General features: G+C 38.9%; 1 protein-coding gene across 4 annotated transcripts in view; it reads left to right on the top strand.

The window, feature by feature from the left end:
* The window catches only part of LOC145978914 (uncharacterized), a 41,804-nt gene extending 30,770 nt beyond the window's left edge, over window positions 1–11,034 (top strand). Inside the window, exons 1-3 of one of the 4 annotated variants that reach the window (XM_083111883.1) lie at window positions 2,800–2,934; window positions 7,301–7,445; window positions 9,550–11,034. In XM_083111883.1, coding sequence (XP_082968009.1) covers window positions 7,395–7,445; window positions 9,550–10,464 — 966 coding nt within the window. In that variant the 5' untranslated portion in view covers window positions 2,800–2,934; window positions 7,301–7,394 and the 3' untranslated portion in view covers window positions 10,465–11,034. Of the gene's footprint in view, window positions 1–2,799; window positions 2,935–4,485; window positions 4,505–5,746; window positions 5,880–7,300; window positions 7,446–9,549 lie in introns of those variants that run through there. The other 3 variants (XM_083111885.1, XM_083111882.1, XM_083111884.1) reach the window with 3 other exon arrangements.
* Window positions 11,035–20,773: the final 9,739 nt, after the last annotated feature.

The following is a 20,773-nucleotide window of genomic DNA, read 5'->3' on the forward strand; positions in this document are numbered from 1 at the left end:
ATGGAGGGACACTCACAAAGAACATACATGCCCCTTGGCGTTACCACGCTGTGTTAATCACACCGCCACGAATTGGACTATCAGAACTATCTATTAACAGTGTCCCATTCAAGTAGGACTATCGGGTATTAACCCCTCCCTCTCCCCGAAATCTACCCAAACAAGGAATAATATTGTAGTTAATTTGAAAAGTACTCACCTTATATTTGCACTATACCACTACAATGTAATCTCTGAGTGTACAGTGTGGAGATATACACCAAAGACAACCTAAAGAAATCCTCAGCTCCCCAAAACACAATCTTAAATACGCCACTGGTTGTTAGCAAGGTAAAGTATGCGAAACGCTGAGAAAGTTGCAATGAAGATTCATAGACTCCACACTCCCCAGACGAATGCAAAGCCTGGCGTGCATCTACAGTCGTACCAGGAAGAGAAAGACCGTGACCAAGTTGTGAACTAAAGTTCACAGTCATTTGTTTACTTCTCTTGCTCCCTCTTTGCTTGTGCCCGAGTGTCCCTGTGTTGCCATATGCACAATTTCTCCCTCTTGCTTCGTTCGCTGTGTACGCTTTTCTCCTGCATTACGATATAACACTTGGCACTGAATAAAGATGATGTGTTCAAGGACGTCACACGTTTTTGGCAACGCAGGGGAAAGATTACATGGCAAGCAGCGGATTGGTTCCTTCGATCGCTCAAGGTTCATAATTTGGCAACAGCACCAAAGGGTTTTCTCTTTTTGGAAGTTCTTGCATTTGTTATTTAGCATCGCTTTTCTGTCGCTATGGGCTAATCGCGACAGTGAGGATGAATAGTAATTACATAAAACTGATGAATAGACACTCAGGAGGGAAAATCCGCTGGGTGGATGCAACTTCAATCCATGTTCACTTGCATGTGGTCAAATGCTTTACATTTCGCTTCCCAAAACAAGTAATCTTCCAGACTTCTCTGCAAGTGCGAAAAAAGCATTAACTTTTAGCGATAAGCGAGAACAAGTGAACGTATGAAGCTTCAGCATTTCAACTAAAGACAAACAAAGATAAAACTTACATCCAAGCACCAGCAACCGCACACAACAAGTAATAAACAGTGTTTTATGTCCATTATATTCCGATCCCCGTACCACTCGAAAACCTAGAAGACTTCAGTTGACGTTTCTCGAAACTGAGTAATTTTGAGGCATCGTTCCATGCTTAGGAAGCTTCACTTCAAGGAAAGGTTCGAACAGAGGAAACGTTGAACAAGAAATAACAAAGGAATCTAAACTTTTTACATTGTTTCTCGTTGATTGTAAACCAGGTTGTTGATGGATGTGGAATATTTATCATCCGTTTAAAGGAAGAATTATAACGGAGCAAGTTACAATATCACAGCGAAGAACTAGTGCTATATATGTGGTGTTAATTTCAAGACAATTCAGAAATTGTAATAAAACATGGCCTTGATGGTAAAGTTGAATGAGTAGTTTTGCCTTTTCTTGTTATATTCTCAAGATATTACAGAAACTTGGAAATGTCAACTTATTACAACATGTTTATCAACAATAGTCATTTTGAGAATATTTTGTAACATTTTCCATGCGTCGAAATAGAATAAGAAATTTAAGTTTTGTTTTGCAAGACATTATAAGCACAGGTGAAAGTACAGTGGGGGGTAAGTGGGCAATTTACCGTAAACGAATAACAGGGGACAACAGGGGCATATTCCTCAAAAATGCTGCTTATGAGTTATGAATAATTATTTATTGACTTTTAAACTAATATGCTAGCTAGTAAAAATTGTTCATACTTAGTGTATCTTGACCAAAATGCTCAAAAAAATACATACTTCCCCATAATATTTATTATTATCTTTGTTCTCAAATCATACCTTTGGTACATATTTTGAAAACATGAACCAACTGACTTAACAAAACAAAATGTATTTCAAACAATTTCACCTAAAACACATTGCAAGTCTCTGGTATGTTCACATAATTTATTTCTTTTTGTGAGATAATTCGTTATTGTTTTCTTCTTTTGTTATGAACAGTTTTATAGCCTTGTGTTCTAAACTGATAATTATTTTTCATTGTAAGGACTGTGTGCCAAAGAAATCCTTATACAAAAGCGATTTTGTATATTTTATAGAATTTTTAAAACAACAACCATTTTCTGAAGCAAAATTAGTATGTTTCGGATCTTTGACTTTACATTGTATTCAGAAAGACAAGCAGGTTAGATTATAGATAGAATACAGTCAATTTACATGTATATTATTTTTAGATCAGAATTAGATTGGAATTGAACAGAAATGAGTTCCATATTGCACATTTAGGGGTTAGTAGAGCGCGCTTCCAAACCAAAGATGGAATGCAATCTTCAAAGGTTTCCTTATCATATTGATCATTATCCAATCACTTCGATTTAATGGTCATCACGAAATTTTCCTTTGCATTTTGACAGAGTAACCTGGCGTAATGTTGAGTGGGCCGTCGCCTACTGGCCTTCTCTTGGCATCGCCATTGCGTTCGTTCTATTCTCGAATTTTGAATAGTGCTCGCGGTCTCGTTCTTCATTTCCAAACAAGGCCGAGACTTGCCTCGGTACGACCCAAATACAGTATATCTGCATGTGTTTACGTACTGTTGTGCAGTGATCGAATAACAAAAATATCACATAACTATAATATTGCGAATTCAGTCGCATCCGTGCAGGAAATACATATCTTCCATTTCCCTTTCCAACTGGTATTCCCTTCCCTCTTATCTACATGACATTTTACGCTTCCTCTTACTCCCAGTTGCTTGTGTAAGCTCTGTGCAGTGTAATTCTTCATGGCAAAATTGGAATGACTCTCGCTTGCATTATTTCAGTCAGTTCCACAAACTACTCAAACGCAACATCTAAGCCTTGAAAAGAGATAAGTATTGTGTACGACATTGGGCCGGTAAGTTGATACAATATTCCACTTAGATTGAACTAATAATATCTTCACCACTAGGCCACTGAGCTGCACCACTAAATGTCACTTGTGTAGACCAGTGATCAGTCTGTGACGAGTTTCGTTAACTCAAGCTGACAAAGTTGGTCTTGTTTCTCTGCTTATCTTCTCTATCTTTGTTTTCCTCTAATGTTTTAATCCTTTTGATCTCCCTTCATTCTCTAAATCTTTCTTGTTTTATTTCTCTATCATTTTCCTTTTATTTCTGTTTCTCAATCTTTGTCTTTCAGTAAATAAAATCTGCACTCGCCACCTTTGGCTAGAAATCGGTTAAAGGCGGTATTTCCTATCAGTTTGTCCCTCTTTCTCTTTCTTGTTTTTCATCTCTCTCTCTCTCTCTCTCTCTCTCTCTCTCTCTCTCTCTCTCTCTCTCTCTCTCTCTCTCTCTCTCTCTCTCTCTCTCTCTCTGTGTGTGTGTTCTATTTAAATGAAATTCAAAATTTCCCACGTGTCAACTATTTACAAGTAAGTTAGAGCTGAGATGAAGTTTCTGATCCTTGCAGAACAGCATGGGAACGATTCTTCGTCGGACAATGTTTCCCGACGTTGACACTTCAAAAATTTCAAGAGTGGTAACGTTCACCATTAAAAGAAGCGGGATGACCGAGCACTTCGTAAGAAGATCTATTTTGTTCTAAACTACAATACCGTCCAGCGAATTTTCCCATTCTTGTTCTGGCATTTATTAACTTTTATTTGGGATGTAATGGGTGACCCTTTGTTAAGACACCCAAATGCTAACCTTTTTCCACGTAGTACACCCTGGACTGCATTTTGCAGACTAACGAGGCTCTGGCGACTGGACTCTCAGCTAGTATAATCCTCTGTGGGGCTCGTGTTATGTTCTTTTTACGAATTTCCCCTCATCCATTTCATGACCATTCATCCTCATCTTCATGATTAGCCAAAAGCGAAGGAAATCCAATCAATCAATGGCATTTATTTGCGCAGATATTTTCAGTCCATATCTCCCTTTGCGGACATTCATTTGAGATAATTTTATTAGTCTCGTTATAGTGAAATTCAAAGATAGAACTGGCAAACGCTAGTTTCCAATTCAGCCTTGCACAGCAGATTAATACTACACACTATTCGTCAACTTAGGCCAATATTATTTCATAACTTCATATTTAATTCCGTAACTCCTATAAATCATACTCCAAAGCAAGTTCAGAATCGTAATTTTTTAATTCATATGTATATTAGCACAAAAAAAAACAGTGGACGTCGAAAACCGGAACATTATTAAAATACAAATGATTTTCTTCTTTCGTATTGGAATGCAATGATAGATGTATTAAGAGTGCATGAAGATATTCTAGTTCGCCTTAAATCTTCCCGCATCCAAACGCACTGTTCATGATAACATGATTTATCACACACGGGGTTCTTGCTTTAACACAAAAGCATGCGGGTAGGGAACTATATCGTCACGCTAGAATGTTCTTGCGTCGTCAAAAAGGTGAAGAGAGTGTGTGAGTTTCACCTTGTTTCCACGTTTCCTGCGCTGAAAGCTGTAAGTTCATACAATTTTTCACTATTTAAATTGGGTAAATTAATCAACTTCAAGTCGATATGTAGATCTTTGATGGTAGGAAAGTGGCCATGATTTTCTTACGGATGGCGCCAACTTTCGATAAAGAACAATGTCTTGTAAAGTTGTTCTAAAATAGTATGGTCCATGTTAATGTATACCATATACAGGGGCGTACGCAAGAGGGGAACTGATGGGGCTGCACACCCTCCAGAAATTTCGATAAAATCAAAATTTTGAAACGAAACTCAGTTAAGAACTCGAAAGAAACGAAAAATATAAATGCAAACCCCTTAAACTTTGTGTACAATTTTAATAGAGTGAAAAGCTCCAAATTATTATGTATCTCGTTCCCAGTAGAACGAACCTATGTACTATTCACCTTTACAATTCAGGCCCCTCTTCCAGAAAATAAATTCTGCGTATGCCAGTGACCATACACACACGCACATTTATATACATATGAGAGAGGGGGGGGGTTGAACATTTTACGCCATCAACTCAAATGTTAACGTGTTACGTCTGTCTAGCAACCTGACAAACTCTGTGCAAAACTTTAGAAAAAATCTGACAATAGTTGAAGATACTCAAACAAGCGCTGCTACGTGTCTGTAGTGATTTATAAACAATATCAGATCGCAATAACCTTGAAATTGTACAAGAAGTATGAATTGACTAAAACATCTAATTTTGTTCCATTATAGAATGAGATTAACTTGAATGTCGTTAATGCTATAGTTTATTGCATTTACTAATCTGCCTTAATCATTCATTTTACACACGTGAATCTAATTGTTGCTATTTGAAACTGCGACTGCTGTTTTCTGGCAATTGAGTATTATTGCACCAACCGGAAAGACATTTGACAATTACTGATCCAAATTAAAGATGAAACAACAAACTCATCTTATGTCTTCTTTCGAGTGTGCTAAGTTTAATGCCATAAAATACAATCTGACGGAAAGTGTTTACGTCCCACAACGCTTTCAATTAAACGCTCCTCTTGAGACATTTTGTACATTGTTCAAGTAATCGTTTTGTGATGTATGGTTGCTAAACTAGGTTACGCCGAATAAGAACTGAAGAAGTGTTCATTAGTTGTGGTGAATTATTGCAGCCATGGCTTTCCTCAATCAGATTTTTGAATGGCCTGATTTTTTCAAGCATTCAAACTTACAGCACGTATAGTTGTTTGTTTTTGCAAACTTTTACGTTTTTATGTCTCATCTGTGGATTAGTTTTGGTTATTAGTTACGATAGTTTCATGAATGTTGATAAAATTTGTCCAGTGGAAGAAAGCGTGCGTGAATTCATTTCTCACCAATTGCCTCGACAAAACGCACCCAAGAGATCAGGTGTAAGTATTCAATTCTTACTGCAAACTCTTTATATAAGTCGTTCTTCCTTTAGGAGATCGCGTAAATGTTTCTTTTTAAGTATCGTTTTTGATTTATTTACTTTACATCGATTTTCTACCACTTTTTGGCTAATCATGAAGATGAGGACATGTCATGATATGAAGAAGTTGATGAAGAGACAACTCACAAAGAACTCACATGGCCAGGCTGGGATTCAAACCCGCGACTCCTGGCGTCTTAGCACGCTTTCATAACCACTCTGATTTTAAGTCTCGTAAAAAACTTTATAATTTTCAACTTTATCTACACATCCATTCTTATTATAATATACACCATTGAAGTTAAATATTAATAAATATATTATGACAATCATAAAAAGAAATACGTAAATCCAATATGCATAAGCTTTCTTGACAATACAAAATTAGGTTTAAATTAGTTGTCAACCACTGTATCTGATGAAATATTGTAGTTTTCTCAGGCGAACATCATTAAATTAATATAGTTAATATATTTAATATAATTAAGTTCTGATTTTCATTAGCATGTTGCATTTTTAATACCGAAATTTCCCAATGACTTGGTGAAAGTGATTACTCGGAAAACTGATAACTATATTATTAATTTGATTTTAATGAAGTTGCTTGGAAACTAACTGTCTCAGGAGAACAAGTATAATTCATGCCAGAGCCCGGTACTGGCTCGCAACCCGGCGGTTGATGGTAGATCCAACGCAAAAGTAAAAATACGTGAATTGCCCATCATTTTCTTCCAGTCTGTTTTCCACAACGTGATGATCATGAATTGAGATAAAAACGTTAATAAGCAGAGGACTAGATCTGGCTTGCATCAACAGAATTTCATTCTATAAAGCACAAAATGGGGGGGAGAGAATGAAAATAGCCTCGGACAGCTAGCGGAGAAACAATTTAAAATTGAGCTTGAAAATCGTGAAATGAAGAAACCGCAGGTTGAAGCTTGTCATCTTCACAATTCAGCACTTAATCACAATAATTTGTTCCACGAGAGAGAATTTTAAAATCCCAAAAACTTGAGATTTTACGTAAACATTGCGACTAAATATTCTTCCTAAATTTCAGGTTTATCTTGACTGAGATGAACAAAAGTTTTCAAAACACAGAAGAAAAAAATGAAGTCAGATATTGGGTCGTCTTGTGTTAGGTCTACTACTACAGGAACTTTCAAAGGAAATAAAATTTATTAGTTTATTATAACTGATATTAATTACACAATTATTGTATTATTGCCATCATGTATAAAAATATCTGGCACTAGAGTAAATAAAATTCTATATATTGTTAATTACAATTGCAATTACAATTATTCCAATTTTTTTAGCTACAGGTGTATGTTGTAAAAAATAAAATGTTTCCTATTTTTTTGGTAATTTCGCTTGCAGATTTGTGCTCTCCAACGTGAAGACAAAGACGTTACATGAAGTGGTTGCCGCACTGAACCAAAGTCAGGGGAATATTCCGGACAACTGAAGACAGATGGGGTTGAAACGTTATTTGATAATCGCTGCGCTAGCTACATTGATCCACGTAAGTTCTTGTTGCAACAGCACTATAGCATGCTTAGCCTGTAATCTCTTTATGTACGTATTTTGCCAACTTTAATTAACCTATTTGTAAGACAATTTCTGACCCCCCCCCCCCCACACACACACACAGGGTGGGCTAAAACCAACCGTGGAATAGTTTTAGCTCACCCATGTAGCTCTACAAAAGGAAGTTTCAGGATATCTAAGAGTAAAGATTTATACGCGCACGCAGAGATGAAGAGGAAAGAGAGAGCGGAAAGGGGACCGAAAATGGAGAGAAAATAAGAGATACCGGGTGTCCCAGAAGTCTTTCCCTGATTACAAACTTTATTCATATCCGCTATATGCAATATAGAGATGTGATAGTGGTGCCAAAATGTTGGAAAACTAACCAAGTTTTTTTTGTTGCAGGTTTGAGTAACGTGGCTTTAGTGTAGCAGTGTCAGTGCTCAGAAAACCGGAAATGTTCACAAATCAGAAAAAAGCTCAGCATGTCCTCTGGTATCACGATACCCGGTCACCAATAACAGTGCAGAGGAACTTTCAAATGTACAGAATTCTTTCGTCTTGAATATCTGCTATCAATAAGTTGGTATTTAAAAAAATGGAATTTATCTTCATTCCCAAATCCTGTCAAGTCCAAGAAACATTGTATGGAAAGATGCCACCCGATGTCAAGAGCATTAATTCCGGATTCCTTGGCACTGACCCTGCTACACTACAGCCACATTACTGAAACCTGCAACAAATAAACTTGGTTAGTTTTCCAACACTTTGGTACCACTTTCACATCTCTGCCTTGCATATAGCGGATATGAATAAAGTTTGTAATCAGAGAAAGACTTCTGGGACACCCGGTATATACAGGAGCAGGGGAAGAAAGAGAGAATTAGAGGAACAGAGGGAGAGAAAGATAAATATACAGGAACAGAAGAATGTAGAGGTGGAGGAGAAGAGATTAACGTAGAGAAATGGATGACATGAAGAGAAGAACAAAGAGAGGGATAGAGTAACATAAGGCGAAGAAAAGGAGAGAAGGTTGCTGTTGATGAAGAGGAAAGAAATACAGGAAGAGAAGAAGAAAGAGGTAGAGGAATAGAAATAATGGAATGGGGAGAAAGAGAGGAATGAAAAAGGGGAAAAAGGAATGGACAGGAACATAGAAAGAAGCAGAGAAACAAAGAGATAAAGAAAAAGAGGAACATAGAAAGAAAGGGAGGGACAGAGGAAAATTAAAAGAGGACAAAGGGTGAAAAAGAGAAAGAAAGAATCTTAGCCGACACCATGGAAGTAGCGCTCATATAGAAACCATTCGCCCACACACACTTTATCCAGCCTAAAATAAATTAGCCAGAGAGGTAAAAGAGTAGTTAACTCTGAAAACTTCATTCAGTCTCTGAAGCCGAGAATGACTATCATTTCGCTACATGGCATGTTTGCTCAGAATTTTCTTCTGAAGGATGGCAATTCACTTTTAAGGGATGTAAAAATAAATTTAGCGCCAAAATGAACATAAAATTCTATTTTGTGGAATTTTCAAGGGGTGTGTTGATAAAATTGCCTATCTGAAAAAGCTATAGAACAGCCAGAAAAGCGTCAAGTCAAATAGTAAATTCAACATAAATATAAAACTATGAAAAGCAATTTTCTACCACTCTTTGTGGTTTTCTCTCCTTTCTGTTTCTCGCCCTCTTTCTGTTTCTGTCGTAATGTCCCCTCTCTCTCTCTCTCTCTCTCTCTCTCTCTCTCTCTCTCTCTCTCTCTCTCTCTGCGTTTCATTTTGTTTGTCGTTCTACATCCCGCTCGCTCTCTCTCTGTTTCTTTTTGTTTGTCGTTCTACATCCCGCTCTCTCTCTCTCTCTCTGTTTCTTTTTGTTTGTCGTTCTACATCCCGCTCTCTCTGTCCTTTTTTTCTCTCTCTCAATCTCTATCTCTTTTTCTGTTTATCTTTCTTTTGTATGTTTCTCCCTCCCCCTCCATCTCTTCAGTTTATATTTCTTCCTCTATTTCTCTATCTTTCTTCCAGAGCAAATTTGCCAACTGAAATTTGAAACACTAATTCTGTTTGACGTTTGCGTGTACTTACGAATATCGCTCTTTTGCAGGTTGTACTTGGACTGCAGAATAAGGAAGTGTGCAAACCGTTGACGTACGAACCACCTCCTGCCAATTCATCAGCCGAACTGCTAGAATTTGATTTCATGGACGTGCTGGTCGCCAACCTAGGGAACCTGACCGCGGTTTGCGAAGAGTTTGACAAGACTAAGAGACCAGAATCAGATGACAAGTTGTTGGATGATCTTATGGAAACCTTCAGCAAAACCGTGAAGGACATGGCGAAGGAAAAAGAAATCAAGCGGAAGGCGATAGCGAAGTTAGGTAACTTAACAGAGGTTATATTCACGTACTTAATCGACACGTGCGCGTTGAACGTTCTGGCAACTGGCTGCGAGCAGAACGCTCTCTACTTCAAGATCGTCAGCTCTATCAAGAGTAGGATGCACGATGTATGCACGGCGACTGACGAAGAGGGTAGCAGGTGGATCGTGGAGAGACATGAAAAGTTCATGAACGATTTGTCGAAAAGCGTCTACGGCGAGCTGAAGAAGACAGCTTTGGTGACGCAGCTTAGTCCTGAAGAACTAGACTACCTGTTGAAGCCGGTTATGGATCCTTTCAGGACACACGAGTCGCCCGGTCGGGACGCTGTTAAGGAATTCCTGAACTTGATGGTGAAGACTGTCACAAGCAGCAGAGAAAGCTGCGCTTACTCGTCCATTTTCGTTCAAGTTTTCGTCGTGGCAGACGAACTGCTGCGGCAGCTATACAAAGACATTGTCGACAAGATGCAGAAAGATACTGCGACAAACAAAGCTGTCCACAAAATCTCTGACGATGTGTCCAAGTTTACCAAAACCATCGAGGATATTGATAAGACATTGAAATCAGATCTTCAAAAATCGATTCATAATTTCGAAGTGGTGATTTCGAAATTAAAGTTTACCCTGAATGAGCTGTAATTTTCACTCTAGGTTAAAATAGTAATTTCACACGTAAAGCACCACTCTTCGCATCACGATTGGTTAAAAGTAAAGTGAAGAGGAAGTAGTTTACTTTTGACCAATCAAAACCACAAGAGAATTATGTGTATTTTGGTTTGACACTTTCTGACATCTTACGGTAGAAGTGAAGTTCACTGATGATAGTTCTTGATAAATGCATGTTGCGCATCTATTCACTTTATATTTACTATGCTCGAATTCACACAAGTTTATGTAAACATATTTACAAGTTTTAGTAATTCGCTGATTAACTTCCATAAAGATTTTACTTATGTGGAAAAATATGAACGTATTCTTGTAAATAGTAAAATATGCCTATTCAGTACATTTAATGCAGATCAATGGAACATTTAATGAATTTGTATTTCTAAGGAACTTAGTTTGTTATACTTATATAAAATACAGAAGCTATGCTGAAGAGATGAATATACCCATCCCAGCATGTTTGGATTATAATAACTGTATGTGCGATTCTATGCATTCATTATTTGTGAAAATAAGAACTTTATAAAATGTTTGTCACTTGTACATCTTTTCTATTTAATATCCATAAATGTGTAAAGGGTTAATGTTATCGACATCAAAAATTAAAAATGAACGAAACTTCAGTATCGTTACATGAAAGAAGTGTATGAGACGAGTTGAATAGTGCGACCACCGCATTGTGATAGGGTATGCAGGAGGAACCAAGAAAATTGCAAATGAGAGAGCAGGTGGGATGACAACACCTTCTTAGTAAGTTATTTGATTTAAATGTAATTTTATGCTAAATGTGTATATTTTGAGGTTTTTATCTCAGTGCATTGGCTATTATTGATTTGGTTTATTTGACTTCGCTTTTCTGCTACTTTTGGCTAATCACGAAGATTATGAATGATGAATGAATTAATTTATTAAAAGTTTTGGGTGCGTCGGCACTTCAGGCCATTGCACCCTTCTATGTATACGGTAAAATAGCCCCTTATCTAAAATTCTGACTAAAAATATTAAAAACAAGAGCTGTGAATAGCTCCTTGGGAAAAATTAAAAGTGCAAGGTTGTAAAAAGACCTGCACAAGATAAACACAACACTTTAAAAAGTCAGAATGTACTAAAAGCTTCCTCACAGCTCTTCGCAAAAAGCTAAAAACAACATATGCCGAACACATAAAACAACGTTACAAACACACGACACATTGGAGGGTCCAGCCTTTGCAGCAACTGACCATGTGTTAGACGGCTGTGTCCAATACGCAGTCGGGTAAGAACAACTGATATAATTAAATTGATGAAGGGACATTCGCAAATAACACCAATGCCAACATCGGAATTCGAACCAGCGACCCCTGGCGTTGCAGCGTGCTGTGCTAACCACTCTGCCAAGGAGGTCGGTGACTAATGCGATCTAATCTAATCTACTGTATGCCAGAGAGTTGGTTGTGTTAGGACAATGACAAAATATTTTGGAAATTCATGAGATAGTAATTATCATTCAGTTACAAAAATGTATTCAGTCAAATAAACAACTCACTTAAGTGAACAAACTTACATCAGAACGTTTCGCCTATTGAACCTCATTTCAGTGCAATCATCCCTCCCAGCAATGATTTTACCTTTCCCCCTTTCCTCAGAGCAATAATTGTCACAATTTTTAACACAAATATTTCTCAAATGTCAATTTGTTCATGAAGAAAACAAACACTTGTACCTTTTCGTAATATCAAAAAGTTGAAAACTTCCGAATACAGGGTCATCTTATTGTCATGCAACTGTTGGAAGCCAATCATGACATCCATTAATTTAAGGAATGGATTCTTACGGGTGCATTAGCATTAAGGCTATAGGCATTTTCCTTCGAACCGACCTCCATGGCCGAGTGGTTAGCACAGCGCGCTACGACGCCAGGGGTCCCTTGATCGAATCCCGACCATGGGTGTTCTTTGTGAGTGTCCCTTCATCAATTTCATCATATCATCACACACCCTCATCGTCGCGATTAGTCAAAAGTGGCAGAAATGCGAAGTAATATGAACCTAATAAATCAATCAATCGAATGATCGTACAGTGTTCCTCGAACACGAATCGAACCCGCGGCATCTTGATTACTAAGTGATAGCATTACCGTACGGTCATATTGGATCCAGTTCCAGCTTAACATTTATACTAGCGAGTCTGACTAACAACGTCCGACGATCTGGTGGTCACATTTTATGTGGAAAATTGTCACAGTGCTGGTCGGTCGACTTTGATGTCCTGAATGTATCGAAATGGCATATGAAATTCTGCATTGGAAAACCATTCACCGAAAACAAATATTGGAGACAAGGGCGCCTGCAGGATTCTTCTCAGGCGGGGCAAAGTCATAGAAACGTTTATTATTATTATCATTATTGCTATTATTTTGTGTTGTTATTGTTGTTATTATTATTATTACTGTCATTATTAGTTACTGCTACTGCTACTACTTTGCAAATCATAAAATTCAAATTGAATTGAAAATACTTTGGTGTTGTATACAAGTTCAGACTGAGTCTATAATTAGATAGAAAGTGGATTCGCCTTTCTTCCTTTCAACAAGCATCCAGCCTATCACTTTGTTGATGAACGAACAGTTCTATTTCTTTTTGTAATTTTTCACAATGCACAATGCACAGAGTCAGAGACCACATAATTTACTGTCCTCTATGGTACCTCTGATCCATGTTTTTACGTGCCGAAGGGTACTGTAAAATAATAATAATGTTGATAATACTAATAACAACAGCAGCAATTGTTGCTGCAACTTACGGCCTGTAAGTCACAGAAAACAATATCGTCTTCTTATAAAATTTCCCTAAAATTTTAACATTAGAGTTGCATTAATTCCTTCCGGAAATCTCGGGGAAATTTCCTTGATTGGAGAGGGTGAAAAGTCTCGTTAAACGAAACTTTGGAAGATTTTTAGGAGCAAATACAGAATACCGGAAGTATCTTCAATTGCTTTCAAATTCGGTATACTCACTAATTTTGACCTCGTAATCAAACTACAGGGTGGCTCAATAAGTCACTTAACACCACCAGTACAAGGCTACTGCGGCATGGAACGTGAAAATGGAAATGACCAATCGTTGCCTGGCCAAGGGGGAACCACATTGACGTCACCCGCATGGTCGGCAGCCATCTTGATGTCCGCCATCTTGAATTCAACTTCAGAAATTTAAATGGGAAGGGGGTCGTGCGACATATCAAAATGGGCTAGAATTTCACCAGGAAAACAACTGTGACATTTGTTTTCACCTAACTTTAATTGTTGCAGAGTTAACAATACCACAAAGTTATGGCTCAATAAGTCACTTAACACCCCCAGTACAAGGCCACTGCGGCATGGAACGTAAAAATGGCGATGACTAATCGTTGACTGGCCAAGGACAAAACCACATTGACGTCACCCGCATGGTCGGCAGCCATCTTGATGTCCGCCATCTTGAATTCAACTTCAGAAATTTAAATTGGAAGGGGTCGTGCGACATATCAAAATGGGCTAGAATTTCACGAGAAATGCAATGGTGAAGGTTTTTTCGACGTATCTTTAACCAGTAAAATGTTATGACTGAATTCTTGTACCAATTTGTTCCTTTTCGAGGTGTTAGAAAAATGCCTCAAAATTTGTTTAGCGCATCGGTAATGCATCGAGATCAAAGTGACGTCTATGGAGAGCATGCCATTGCACATTATTTTAATCGGATACATGCATGAAGAGCTGTGCATTATGAATGGTTGTCGCGAACAATTTACAGTGTGACGCTTCCATTGAATTAAAAGTCCTTCACAGTGACAAGGCTAATGTTTATGTTCATAAGGAAGTTTATAAACAGAATATGTGACCCTTGTCATCTGATAACTAACTTTGGACAAAAACAGGTTCATAACGTTCCCATAAGTGTTCTAGTGTTCTTCCCTATTGAAAAAACTCTGTAAAAAGTACCTTTTCCATAAGCAAGGATAAAAAAACATGTTTATTTAACAAATCCAAGTAGCCCTAAGCATTTAAGGTTCCGTTGATGGAAAATTGACTAACCAATCGTGTTCCACACAGCACGCCACACCATTAACTTACCAACACTAACCATTCAGGTTTGATCTGTCAAAAATGGGTTATCAGATAAAAATCATCGAATATTCTGTTTATAAACTTCCTTATGATCATAAACATTAGCCTTGTCACTGTGAAGGACTTTTAATTCAATGGAAGCGTCACACTGTAAATTGTTCGCGACAACCATTCATAATGCACAGCTCTTCATAGATGTATCCGATTAAAATAATGTGCAATGGCATGTGAACGTCTCTCCATAGACGTCACTTTGATCTCGATGCATTACCGATGCGCTAAACAAATTTTAAGGCATTTTTCTAACACCTCGAAAAGGAGCAAATTTGTACAAGAATTCAGTCATAACTTTTTACTGGTTAAAGATACGTCGAAAAAACCTTCACCATTGCATTTCTCGTGAAATTCTAGCCCATTTTGATATTTCGCACGACCCCCTTCCCATTTAAAATTCTGAAGTTGAATTCAAGATGGCGGACATCAAGATGGCCGCCGACCCTGTGGGTGGCGTCAATGTGGTTCCCCCTTGGCCTGATAACGATTGGTCATCACCATTTCCATGTTGCGCGCTGCAGTGGCCTTGTACTGGGGGTGTTAAGTGACTTATTGAGCCACCCTGTATGTTTACGATCACCCTTAATTTTTACTATGCTTGCCTAACCTAACCTTGCCGTGAATGGTTCGTGGGGTAAACATTATTTTTCAACTTTACGCAAGACGCCATTTTCTCACATGCAAATGAACGCTCCATGCAATGGGTCTTACTTATTGCACAACACTTGAGCAACATTGTGTTATGACTACGGTAGCAAGACCGTTGTGCGGAAAGGAAGACTTCTTCATATCAGAAAGCATGGTTTCCATGTTATTGTATGGAGAATCATAGCGGTAATTGACAAGCTTATTTTACAATTTCTAGACGTGACTGCCAATGTTTAACTGCAGATTCGTGATTACGAGGCCAAAATTAGTGAGTATGCTGGATTCTAATGTAATCGGAGATACTTCCGGTATTCTGAATATATACAGATTTTTATTATTTTCTATAAAATAAGGTGTAGCTTGTGCTTTGCATTTCAGCTAGAACTTTAAGCATCAGTTTTCTGACTCCGAATTGTCATAGTTCTTTATTCTTTATTCAGCAAGCAGTGGAACATCACGGTGCACGCCAGAGTAGTTCGGCTCGAATGTGACCGCTCATACTTATTTAGGTATGACTTAAGATGACCGGGACCCTCTCCAATTTTCTTCATATTTGGCATACTTACTAATTGAGGCCTGCTAATAACGAATCTGAAGTTAAAATTTGTCGGAAACGTCTAGAAATTGCAAAATAATTGCGAACCATTGACGCTAGCCCAATGAGCCATTGACGTGTGGTTAGGTTAGTTTCGGTTAGGTTAGTCAAACAGAGTTAAAATTTCGTGTCGTGGTAGTATCAGGAATATATATATTTCCTTGTGAAGCAAACAAATTTGCGAAAATCGACGGTTTCCATTCCGAAAACTAACGCCTTATTTTCGCTTATTTTGCAATTTCTAGACTTTTCCGACAACTTTTAACTTCAGATTCGTGATTAGGAGGCCTCAATCAGTGAGTATGCCAAATATGAAGAACATCGGAGAAGGGTGCGGTCATCTTCAGTCGTTCTTTTATTTACATTATGTTGTTTGTTTCTGCCGTGCACACCAGTGTAAAAGTTTGGCCGAAATCGAATGAAACGTGACCATGCTATTAAAGGGTGTTTTTTTAGAGGCGGAGAACTTTAAGTTAAAATAAAACACAGAAAAATTATTTCAATATCCATGTAATTGGTTGTACTTTACAGATCATGTTATGTCATTAATGTTTGAATGTGATTTCAGGCATGTGGCCACCGCGACTGGCGCGTAGATGACGTAATCTGGAGGTCCAATTTTCACACACTCTTCGCAGTACATAAGGCTGTATGTCGGCAATAATGCGTCGAATATTGGCTTCCAAGTGCTCAATTGTTTCTGGTTTATCGGCGTAGACGTGCGACTTGACATATCCCCAGAGAAAATAATCCAACGGCGTCAAATCGCACGAACGCTGTGGCCAGTGAACAGGGCCATTCCGTGAAATTACTCGGTCGTCGAACGTTTCTTGCAGTAAATGAATTGTGGCATGCGCTGTATGACAGGTGGCCCCGTCCTGCTGAAACCACATGTCTGCCACATTCATGTCTTGCAATTGCGGCACGAAAATGTTAGTAATCATGTCCCTGTACCGCGCACCGTTGACTGTCACTTTCTGACCAAAATCATTTTTGAAGACATACGGACCAATTATTCCACGGGCCCATAGAGCGCACCACACGGTCACCTTTTCTGGATGTAATGGTGTTTCGACAATGGCTTGTGGATTACCATCACTCCAAATGCGGCAATTTTGTTTACTGACATAACCATTATGAGCACCGTAAATTGCGCGTAATGCTCGATGAGTTTGTCGAACGGAACCATGATTTTCAAAATAAAGTTGCACAATTTGCAACCGTTGCTCCGGCGTGAGTCTATTCATGATGACTTGCCAAACCAAACTAACCTCGAAACAAGTGGGAACTGCCTTCTATGCTGTCACAGAAAACAGTGTTGCCAGTTTAAAGTTCTCCGCCTCTAAAAAAAAAAACACCCTTTACTTGCATTGCAATACTCCTGCAATATACGCACGTACTTGTTAGTCAACACATTAACTCTTATAATCCTGACTCACATTTTTCTTGCACTGGTAAGGGGCTTATGTCCTCATATTAGAAGAAAAGTTTGATTTTGTTTACGTCGTTCTTCTGTCACTTTTGGCTAATCGCGAGGATTAGGATGAAATTGATGAGACAAAATGAACACCCATGCCCAGGATGGGAGTCGAACAAGGGATCCCTGGCGTCGTAGTGCCCCGTGCTAACCACTCCGCCACTCAGGTTTGGCTTTACTGTTCGTAACTGAGAAGTTATAAGACATGGATGATACAAATAATAGAATCTGCGGGCCCCATTGCCGACTGTACCCCTCCCACCCTCCTTGAGAGTTACGTCGATTTTTTTATAAATCGATAGATCTTGATGTTACACTTATCATAAAATTTGTTTCAGGCCGCGGAAACTACAAATAACCAAGATATCTGATCCCCCATAAAACACACGCATTACCGGTATACTTCACTTTAACCCACCTTCGCGAGCTAAAAACAGCAGGAAACATTCATGGACATTATGTTCATAAACCATACGAATCTTTCCACTTTCTGCCGGCCTCCATGGCAGAGTGGTTAGCACATCGCGCTACGACACCAGGGGTCCCGGGTTCGAATCCTGGCCTGGGCATGGATGTATTTGAGTGTCCATTCATCAATTTCATCATATCATCACTCATCCTCATCTTCGAAAATTAGCCAAAAGTGGCACAAGAAGCGAAGTAAAATAAAGCAATTCAATCAATCAAATCTTTCCACTTTCTAGCGGGGGTACAGAGGGACAAGGGAAAGGATCTGCCAGAAAAAACCAACAATAATTAGTATCTACTCACCTCCTGTGAACGCCGACAACTAAATTGTTCCGTTCTGCATATCAACCACATTCTTCAACCACATGCACCAAATTTCTTTTGCGAGTTCCATGGAAACTTGCAACACATCATTAGACACAACAATTAACTATTTTGGTATTAGAAACGCGTAAAACACAGTAACAAATCAATTGTTCGTCTCCCATTTCAACTCTCCTTGCACCATTCTACAGTTGCAGTGAGAAACAGCTGCGAGTTACCATATCCCGATCATCCGAGCAAGTACTAACACCATCTGGGGAAGCGAGCAAAAGTAGAACAGATGAAACCACAGCTCGTGTTGACAGCGTAGCAAGGGCATGACTCATCGCACGTAAGTCAAACACCTTCTCGGTCAAACACCGTATTTTATCTTCTGACGCAAGCGCGGAATGTTTTCGTGGTTAAGTTAGACTTGTTAGATTTCAATCTCTTAGCATAAGTACACTACATGTAGCCTAACAACGAAAGCATTTAACCTGACTTCATAAGACAGCGCTTTCCCGAGGTGTTACTTATGTGCTGTAAGTGAGACGCGCAGAGCAAGGCAAATACGATTGGTTCGAAATTGATTGATTCATGGATTTGGTTCATTTTACTTCGCCTTTCAACCACTTTTGGCTAATCGCGAAGAAGAGGATGAAATTGATGACAGGACACTCGCACTACCAACCACGCATGCTCAAGCTGGGATTCGAACCCGGGTCCTCTGGCGTCGTAGCACGCTGTGATTTTCACTCCGGCGATTCCAAATTGGCATTTAGCTGGATAAAATTGTATTTGATTCTTTATTGATTTGGTTTATTTAACTTTGCTAGTCTGCTACTTTTGACTAATTGCGAATATGAGGATGAGTGATGATATGTATGAAATTGGTAAAGGAACACCTTCACCACTTTTGCCCCTGACTATGCTAAACATTATATACAAAGGGAGATATACTGTCTTGCAGCCCCCCCCCCCCCCCCCAAGTTTTGGCAGCTTGACTCCCCCGATTTTGGAATCCCAATCGTCGCCACTGCTACTTTGTATTTCAATGTACAATAATTCTTATTCTTATAAGTTAAAAGGATTATGATATAATACTTTCGAAAACGTAAAAACAATTAACAATTTATTTTCTTTGCTCCGGCGGATGTCCTGGGAATGGGTGTTCTCTGTGAATGTACCTTCATCAATGTCATCATATCATCACTCATCCTCATCTTCGCGATTAGACTACAGTGGCAGAAAAGCGAACTAAAATATACCAAATCAATCAATCCAGCAGATGTTGCAAACTTTTTCTAGAAATGTCTGCCAAGTCCATTTCATGAACACTCAGGCAATGAGGACTTGGTTACCGTTTAAGTCTGTAGCTGAAAGAGAGAGTGACTGGTCAGCCCAGGTGCTGAGACCAAGAGCGTGCGAACGACGAAGAAATAAGCTACTAGTAGATTGTTATTTAACGTCGCTTTTCGGCCACTAAAATGCCGTCCAGTACAATATTTGTTCAAAATAATAAGCGCACGAGATATCCTACGAAGACCATTGCAGATACGAAAATGACAGACCGCTGTGGGCCACACCGAATTAACTTTTACATTTGCGAAATCACTCGTTATTACTTTATTCCTCAGGTCCGTGGAGGTTGACAAAAGTACCCCTTAACTTGTAAATTGTAATAAACCTGAATTTTTGTATGGAGGCAAGTGCCCCATTGACCCCGCCAAGTTATGTCTATCCTATTTATAAATCATTACTCCTCTTCCTGCAGTTACGCATCTCTCTCTCTCTGCATAATTCTCACGGACGCCTTGAGCGTACTTCAAGCGCTATCACGAACAGGTTGGAAAGTATACAAGCATTTCTGTACGTTATTTTACGTGCATTGATCAAACTTCAAGGCCTGGCAGTGACCTAGATTTACTGATTTTTATTTTTATTTGCTTTATTTTACTTCGCTTTTTGTGCCACTTTTGGCTAATTTGCGAAGATGAAGATGAAGATGAGTGATGATGACATGATGAAATTGATGAATGGACACTCACAAACACGCCCAGGCCGGGATTCAAACCCGGGATATCTAGCGTCGTAGCGCGATGTGCTAACCACTCCGCCACAGGGGCCGGCTAGATTTACTGAAATAAACAACCTATCTGCTCTCAGTACATTTTACAAGTCTTTCGTTTCACCAAAAATTGAATACTGTTCTCCAATCTGGTCTATGGCATGCCCCTCAAATTTAGATAGATTAAAGTTTGTTCGAAATTTCTTCCTGACCACTGTTCGCCACCGAATTCCATCCACAAAACACTTGCATAATTCCATCCTTCTGAAAATGCTGAATATCCATACCCCTCGCGATAGACACAAACTCGCAGACCATACATTCCTCCATAAAATAACCAATGGGAACATCGGAAGTGATCGATTTCTCCAGGAAATTTACTTTCGAGTGCAGCCTCGCACCACAAGGAGCAGCACTCAGCTTTTCCCTTGCCAGAAACTACGAGATTAAGCCTCATCCAGCGTTCTCTCTTGCACAGACTACCCGGCCAAGACAACACTTTAGCAAACCGAATAGACATTTTTGAAAGCCAGGCACGTTTCAGAAGGCTATTGTGTAACAATATGTAAAACACTTTGTCACACA

The sequence above is a fragment of the Lepisma saccharinum genome, chromosome 25, assembly GCF_977018435.1.
Source record: "Lepisma saccharinum chromosome 25, izLepSacc3.1, whole genome shotgun sequence".
In the NCBI taxonomy this organism is placed as follows: Eukaryota; Metazoa; Arthropoda; class Insecta; order Zygentoma; family Lepismatidae; genus Lepisma; species Lepisma saccharinum.